This window comes from Clarias gariepinus, chromosome 10 (genome assembly GCF_024256425.1).
Source record: "Clarias gariepinus isolate MV-2021 ecotype Netherlands chromosome 10, CGAR_prim_01v2, whole genome shotgun sequence".
NCBI classification, from domain to species: domain Eukaryota; kingdom Metazoa; phylum Chordata; class Actinopteri; order Siluriformes; family Clariidae; genus Clarias; species Clarias gariepinus.
The window spans coordinates 31,942,471-31,950,277 of NC_071109.1; the positions used below are offsets into that span (position 1 = coordinate 31,942,471).

The window sequence follows — 7,807 nt, forward strand, 5'->3', positions numbered from 1 at the left end:
AAGAAAGGGTTTTAACAGCTTGCCTCACTTTCACACTGAAATTAGGCTATTCAATTCAAATGAGGAGGATTGGGAATAACATAAAAACATACTTTTTTTATTTATATAAAAAAATGTATTTTATATTTAAAAAATTGTAGAAATCAAAAATACTTTTGCAATAAATATCGTTGTGGCTGAAGTTTGAAAAGGCCTATTTTTTGATAACAACAGGCGAGCCAGCCAGGAGAGAGCCCCAGCAAGACCTTTCCTTTTCACTTAAAAAAAGTTTTTTACTTATTATCATTATTATTATTATTATTATTAATAACAAAAACATGTAATGAGTTTCTTTATTTAATAACCAGCCAAAGGATTTCAGTTGTTTATTCACAAAATGTATAACAATTTTAACAATTAAGTGAATCAGTGCACAATACTGTGGTAGGAGTTGTGTCAGAATTATAGGCTTGTTTCTAATGTAGTTGAAACAAACCCACATACTGAAACCAGTTCCTAAATAAGGTAAACCTGGTGTACCATGCTTCCATTAATATTTTAAACTTTTAATGTTTGTTACCATTTATGTTTTAAACTATTTATAAAGAATTGTGTTTTAGCCTGAGGACATTGTTGCATTGTCTCCTGGTTAGTGCTACTGTGATAAGGGCCAGATTTTATGTATTTTTGTATGTATTGTATTCAATTGTATCGAATGTCTAGACAACTGGAACTAAAAATGCAGCTTGTGTGGGATGTTCCTAGTCTGCAGTGGTCAGGACTTACCAAAAGTGCTCCAAGGAAGGAAAACCGGTGAACCGGTGACAGGGTCATGGCCAGCTAAGGCTCACTGATTCACGTGGAGAGTGAAGACTGGCCTGTGTGGCCCGATCCAATACTAATTGTAGCTTAAATTGTTGAAAATGGTAAATTGCTGTTTCTAATAGAAAGGTATCAGAACACACAGTGCATCACTATTTTTGACAATTTAGACAATTTAAAGGATAGGACGAAACTATTCTCTAATAAGTGTTTAGAAATAGGTTTAAAAAAAACTTACATTTGGGTTGGTGGCTCAGTGGAAGACCTGGGCTCACCTCCCAGCTAAGGACAAACTCAGCCAATGGTGCAGGGCACAATTAGTGCCAGTCTGAAAAGGGATGGCATCAAGAAGGGCATCTGATGTAAAACCTGTGCCAAAATTATACTCACAGGCCAGATAAAGTTAACCTTAAAGTTGTAACTGGGCACCGGGCTTTATGTAGTGTGTTAAACACTAAGACCACGTCGGTATACAAGTCTTTCCACATTAGAGCTGACATCGTCTGGGACAAACAAAACAATTCCGAGCTGACTCAGAGGCAATGGAGCTGCAATGAAAGTTTCCAGACACGATAATGTTATTTCTTCTTGCTTACGCACGAATCCTTTCGATTTCTTTGCTAGCCATGCTTCGTAATTTTATATCCTCACCTAAAGCACAAGAAGTTTTTTTTTTATGTTGGTGAGTAAGCTCAGAGTTCAGGGAAGTCAGATGTGTGTTATTACTAAAAATGTTGGCTTTGTGAACAACGGGTCTGGTAGAAATATAATTTGTCCAATATCACTTTATGCTGATATTCTGATCTGTCAATAAAAAATTTAATTTTAAGCTTAAAATCAGTAGTAATGTCTAGAAATATTCTTTACCAGCCAATATATACAGTATACAGTATATACACACACATGTGTGTGTGGGTGAGAGAGAGAGAGATTTCCTATTATATTATATTATATTATATTATATTATATTATATTATATTATATTATATTATATTATATTATATTATATCATATTATATTATCATTATATATTATAATATATGTTAAATTTTAACTAACTGCAGTATTATGTAGGAAAATTATGTTTTATTTATACCTCTTTGCCAACTGGGTAGGAATGTTTAAAGCTTTACAGACAAAGCTTATTCTGTTTGCAGGTGGTTTTGTCATGTATGATTGCTCTTGTGCTTACTTCTCTTGATCCATGATAATTTGCAAATTCTTAGTGCCTTATACAGTTTATATAAAGTGGAGTCCAAATCCTGAAATCTTAAAATTAAAGTAAAGGTGAAAAAAAATTCAGCAGAGTCACGGGGTGGTCAAGCTGCTTATTGTAAAGGATGTCAGGGAAAAATATAATTATCATATCTTATATATACTTTTCAATATGATTTTCATCCTTTTTGGATTCTTTGAATTTGTTTGGGTGGCACAGTGGTGTAGTGGTTAGCACTGTCGCCCTGCACGTCCAGGATCGATTCCTGTCTCGGTGTGCATGAAGTTTGCATGTGCTGGGTGGATTTCCTCCGGGTACTCCAGTTTTTTCCCATAGTGTGTAAATGAGTGCGTGTATGTGTGTGCCCTGCCTCATGCCCTAAGTGTCCTGGGATAGGCTCCTATCATGAATACAGGATAAAGTGGTTCAGATGATGAGTGAGTGACGTGTGATGCTGCTTTGTGACAATGATCATTGTTAAAAGCGTTAAATAAATAATATGTAATCGAAATAAAATTAAATCTGTTGAGAAGAATGCCTCTCTCTTCCTTATATCCCTAGATCAGTTGTTGCCTATAAGATCACTAAAGAAAACTCAACATAGCATTAATAACACATTAATAGCTAAACAGTTCTCACTTACTGTTAATATGTAACATATTTTCGTTTATGTACTTTGTGTTACATAAAACCCTGTGTGTCTGTTTATGTCGTACATTTTAAACCAATACTGAAGGCGTTTATCCAAAATATACAGGACAATAATCCTCTTAGAACAGTTGATATTGAGATGTATATCTGCTCCTTCTGCTCTGTAATGCTTCATAACGGCTCTAATCTGAGGTGCTGGTTGTTAATTGCTGATTTCTGAGGCAGGTGACTCTAAATGAACTTCTCCTCTGCAGCAGAGCTCAGGTTTGGACTTGTTTTCCTAGGAAGGTCTTCATGAGAGACAGTTTCCATCATGGAGCTTGATGGGTTTTACAAACGCACTCGACACAATACTGTTCTTATAAAACAACTGACTTTGTCGTTTTTGTTGTTCATGTTGCTGTTAATGAACAACTGTTCTGGAATTATGAATTATCCCTTTTATTGAAATTGCTTTTACTCAAAGAGATCATGGTGACACATCCCCCCCCCCCCCCGCACCCCTTTTGCTGGCAGATCTGTAATGTACTGTGTGTTCTGTTCTGACACCTTTCTATCAGAACTCAAGCAAGGAAAACCAGTGAACCGGCGACAGGGTCATGTGCGGTCAAGTCTCACTGATGCATGTGGGACTGATGTGAAGACCGGCCTGTGTAGTCTAGTCTGATCCAATAGAATTCAGTTAAATTCTATTCAATTTTATTTGTATAGCGCCTTTAACAATTGTCATTGTCGCAAAGCAGCTTTACACAATCAAAAGAATTATTTAAGTTTGCATGGAATGTGAATGTGTATGAATCAAAATGGTCAGATAGTCAGATGGTAGAAGACCGACTGTAGCTCAAGTTCCTGAAAAGATTAATGCTGGTTCTAATAGAATGTACCAGAATGACCTTGAAGGTACTGATTAAGCAGATTATTACATCTGTGGAGTTGTTGTGATGACACAGGTCAATGCCCAAATTTAAGTGTATGCATCTCCTATTTTAATTCCACTCACACAGGAATGACACACACACACACACACACATACATACCTGAAATGATGGGGCTCGCATTGGTCAAGCATGAGGTAATGAGAACTACAGTTTCTCTATCCTGCTCACCAGCATGCTGAAAAGGTTTAGGATCTGATGTCAAGGGCAAAGGTCAATATCTTTGTGGGTGTCTTCTAAACAAGCCATGACCGCATGAGGCCCTAAACAAGAAAAGAAAAAAACCACCAGGGGGTCTGCAGAGGGTCTGTCAGCGCCGTGTGATGTGCTGGCTCGTAAATCATCTTAATAAGGCATGTAAGAACAACTTAAATTACTCAACAGTTGTAAAGTTTGTTTCATGGAATGCTTGTAAACCACTGTGTAAGTGCAAGTACAGGTGCCGTGGCCAAGATTCAGAAAGCTACATCTCCGCAAAGCGGGATGAGCACCATCAGATCAACCCTCAGTGATAGGATTCACAGCAGACGACATCCCTGGACTGCCAGGTTTCTGTCGTCATCTTCTCATGCTTGGAGAGAAACCCTAGAAACCCTGACCGGACCATGAGGGAAGATCTATGGGTTGGAGCTGTTTGGTTCCTCTGTCTGTCATGACAGTCATTCCTGCGCCGCATTTAGAAAACTTCTCTCACAGTTAGCTCCTGAGTCATCTCAACTCTGTAAAAGTAGGACAGGGGTGTTTTTTTTTCTGCTGCCTTGACACCTGGAGCTGTAGCAGGAGGGCGCAGGGATGAGTGGTGTGGTCGTGTCTGATTCTACTAATAAGGCTGTGATGTCAGGATCTGCGCTTTATGTTAACTGGATTGTAATGTCGGAGAAGGTTATAAGTAAGACAGACACAGAAAGTATGGACAAGCAACCTTTAATTTTAATAATAATGATAATAATAATGATAAATCTTAACCTTTAATTATCTCTTTCACACACATTCTTCCTTTACATCTATCTATCTATCTATCTATCTATCTATCCACCTGTCTGTTTGACTCTCTTACTATTTCTTCCTGCCTTCTCTCTCTCTCTCTCTCAAGATTCAAAAATAAAAAGAAAAGATAAAAACAGTATAATAGCATAAAAGTATTTATATATAAAAGTATATAAAATATGAGTATAGACATTTTAGCTCTGCAGTCAATAATAAATAGACACGTAAACATTATTAAAAAAAGAAAAGTAAGATTGAAGCAAGGTTAATAATAATAATAATTCTCTTTTCTCTCTCTCTCTCTTGCTTTATTCCGGCCCTCACTCAGTTTGCTAAAGTTTAGATTTAAAGCCTAATTAATAATCAGGTGACGAAAAAAAAAATGACGAAAGCGGGGTTAAGCGCGCGTGTGTGTGTTTGTGTGTGCGTGCGTTCGTGCGCGCGCGCCCGCGCTATAAGTGGCCGGGCTTGCACTGCGCATGCGCGCTCCAATCACGACCATGCGGAGCTCTTTAATGAAGGCGCGCATCAATGAGCCGCTGGTATAAAAGGAGCGAGTGTCTGCTCCAGCACTGATATCTCTGCTTTACAACCTGGACTCTTACACACACACACACTCTCTCTCTCTCTCTCTCTCTCTCTCTCCACACACACACACACACACTGCAGGACTGGACCCCGCAACAAGTGAGTAACTTTATAATAAATAATAATTAATCATTATACCTGTATAATAAATACATTATGATGCAGGATGTTTGTTGTCTTCCTCTTGAGTTTTTTTCTCATAAGAGAAAGTCCAGGTTCAGTCTAAAGTTTTAACCCTGTTTTTTTTTTTATTACAGGTATAAAGAATAAAAACAAACCATGGTTTCCATCAGAGCTTTGCATAAAACCATTGTGTTTCTGTGCGTGTGTGTTCTGTACAACAGCATGAGGGCCGACAGCAAACCACTGAGGTTAGTGATCAGACTTCATCCTAACATTTATGCATTTTATCGCTGCTTTCGTTTTATTTTCCCCCTTTTTTTTCTATTTGTATTTTTTAAAAAGTAATTAGTAAAGGAAATTGTTTTACAGTTGGGTAACGGCCTCGCACCTGTAGGGTCTGTGTGTGTGTGTGTGGAATTTGCGAGTTCTCCTTATGGTTGGTAAAACAAATTCTAGTGAATTTGTTTTACCAACCATAAGTGAGTATGGTTGGGTAAACAGTGAGTGTGTGAGTGACACCCATGTCACTCACACACTCAATGTGTGTGTGTAAGTGTGTGAGTGACACCCATGCCTGTGCCCTGTGTATGGTGGCTTAGTAGTTAGCACAGCGGCCTCACACCTCTAGGGTCTGGGTTCGATTCCCACCTTGGGTCTGTGAGCATGTTCCTCTCGTACTTGGTGGGTTTCCTCTGGGTCCTCCGGTTTTCTCCCAATGTCAAACATGTTTGAAAATATTGTATAGATTAGATTGCTTTGGTCCTTCAGATTTACTTAATTTTTATTTAAAACTGTTGGATAATATCCTGACACATCAAGATAGCTTCTTGTTAAACAACAGCATTAGTTTTATGATGTTTAACATTCTAGTTAGACTGCAAAAACTTCAGTCACTTTTATTTCATTCTGGTTTCCGAGTCGTTGGATCACATTAATTCGGAAACTCCTGCTTTATATAAAACATGAAATTGCTCAGCATCAGAAAAGGACATTGTTAATAATATTTATTGATAACGTAACTGTATATTGTGTTCTCTAATATTACATGCCAAGAACACTCTGTTGTTTCACTTTTAACGTGTATTCATCTCCTCCGATGCTTTCTCAACAGCCGGAGGGCCATCAGCGAGGTCCAGCTGATGCACAGCGTCGGCCTGCGTAAACACATCCAGCAGAGACAGGACTGGCTGCAGGAGCACATGCAGGACATTCACACCGCCCCACGGCATTATGGGAAAATGAGCAGCGAGCGCGTCATCCTGGAGCACTTGTTATCCAAAGATTTTGCTTCAGACTCAGAAAACGGAGATTTAGTGGAGAATCTGGATACGCAATAAAACACGGACGCTTACGAGAGCGACCTGCATAACGTTCCAACTTCTCATCTTTATCACATTCATCCTAAATATATTGCTATTTATTTTTTTCTATTTATATATTTAAGCATTTGTATAGATTTATAGATTTTTGGACTCTGATTGTTAGAAAATACTTCTGCTTGTTATAAATGTCTTATAAATATTTTATATACATTTTGTAGTACTTTTGCTTTAGAAAAGTAGCTGTATAAAAAAGCACCTTTACTTCTTTTACAGCGAGACTTCGGCATATGAATGCCCTTTCTTAAGAATTGTTGCCTTAAGAATTAAAATTTTTGCAAGAAATTTGAAACGGCATGCACGTACATCTGAGAGCCATTCAAAACTGGTTTGCATCTGTGGAAAAAACTAATTCTTTAATCATAAATAATATATTTTGTCAGAAATTTTGGATCGCGTGAAAGGTTACGTGAGGTTGAATGTTGATATGTTAATTTATAAAATGTTTTTATATAAAAAGTTATGAGTATAGTGTTAAAAATTGGTAATATGAGTACTACATTTAGGTGGCATTATTTCACGATACACCTTTTCACCTTAAGAACTCCCTTCCGGAACGAATTAAATTCGTATGCCGAGGTTCCGCTGTTTTTAATTTATAAGCTGAAATACTGTTTACTGAAACCAAAAATATTGTAAAACAGGACCAATTTCTTTTTTCCTAAAGCAATGCAAAAAAGGAAGAAAAAAAAGAAATAAAAAATATATATTTTTTGAACAGAAATGATTGTGAAAATGTATGTTGATATATGTTGTATGTTTTTAGTTTAGGAGTAATATTAAAAGCATTGTCATATTTTATTTTTGACTTGTTTGATTTTTCATTTTATTTTATTTAGATCTCAACGTTATTATAAGACCTAGAGTATTGGTTCATATACACTTTGCAACACTAAAAGAGAACTTAAGAACATATAATATGCATTTCACTTTTATAAAAAAAAAAAATAAAGCTTTAAAAAACTTCTTAAAAACGATTATATTTTAACAGACTTTCAAACATGGCTGAATTTAGATAGACACGGTTACGCTACCAACACGCATGCGCTCTGCAAGAGCCTGGCTGGTTTCCTATTGGACGGTATGTCAACTAGATAGGTTGCCTAGGCTTTATGACAGATTTTTAT

General features: G+C 36.9%; 1 protein-coding gene across 1 annotated transcript; it reads left to right on the forward strand.

Moving 5' to 3' along the window:
* The first annotated feature begins 5,214 nt into the window (after positions 1 to 5,214).
* On the forward strand, positions 5,215 to 7,358 carry pth1a (parathyroid hormone 1a). The gene is made up of 3 exons (XM_053506529.1): positions 5,215 to 5,277; positions 5,436 to 5,549; positions 6,413 to 7,358. Exons 2-3 carry the CDS (start codon positions 5,458 to 5,460, stop codon positions 6,636 to 6,638), a joined length of 318 nt encoding a protein of 105 aa, XP_053362504.1. The 5' UTR covers positions 5,215 to 5,277; positions 5,436 to 5,457; the 3' UTR covers positions 6,639 to 7,358.
* The last annotated feature ends 449 nt before the right edge of the window (positions 7,359 to 7,807 follow it).

Coding starts and splice junctions, on each gene's coding strand:
- pth1a (XM_053506529.1), top strand. CDS start 5,458: ATGGTTTCCATCAGAGCTTTGCATAAAACCATTGTGTTTCTGTGCGTG. Junction 5,550..6,412: donor GCCGACAGCAAACCACTGAG/GTTAGTGATCAG, acceptor CTTTCTCAACAG/CCGGAGGGCCATCAGCGAGG.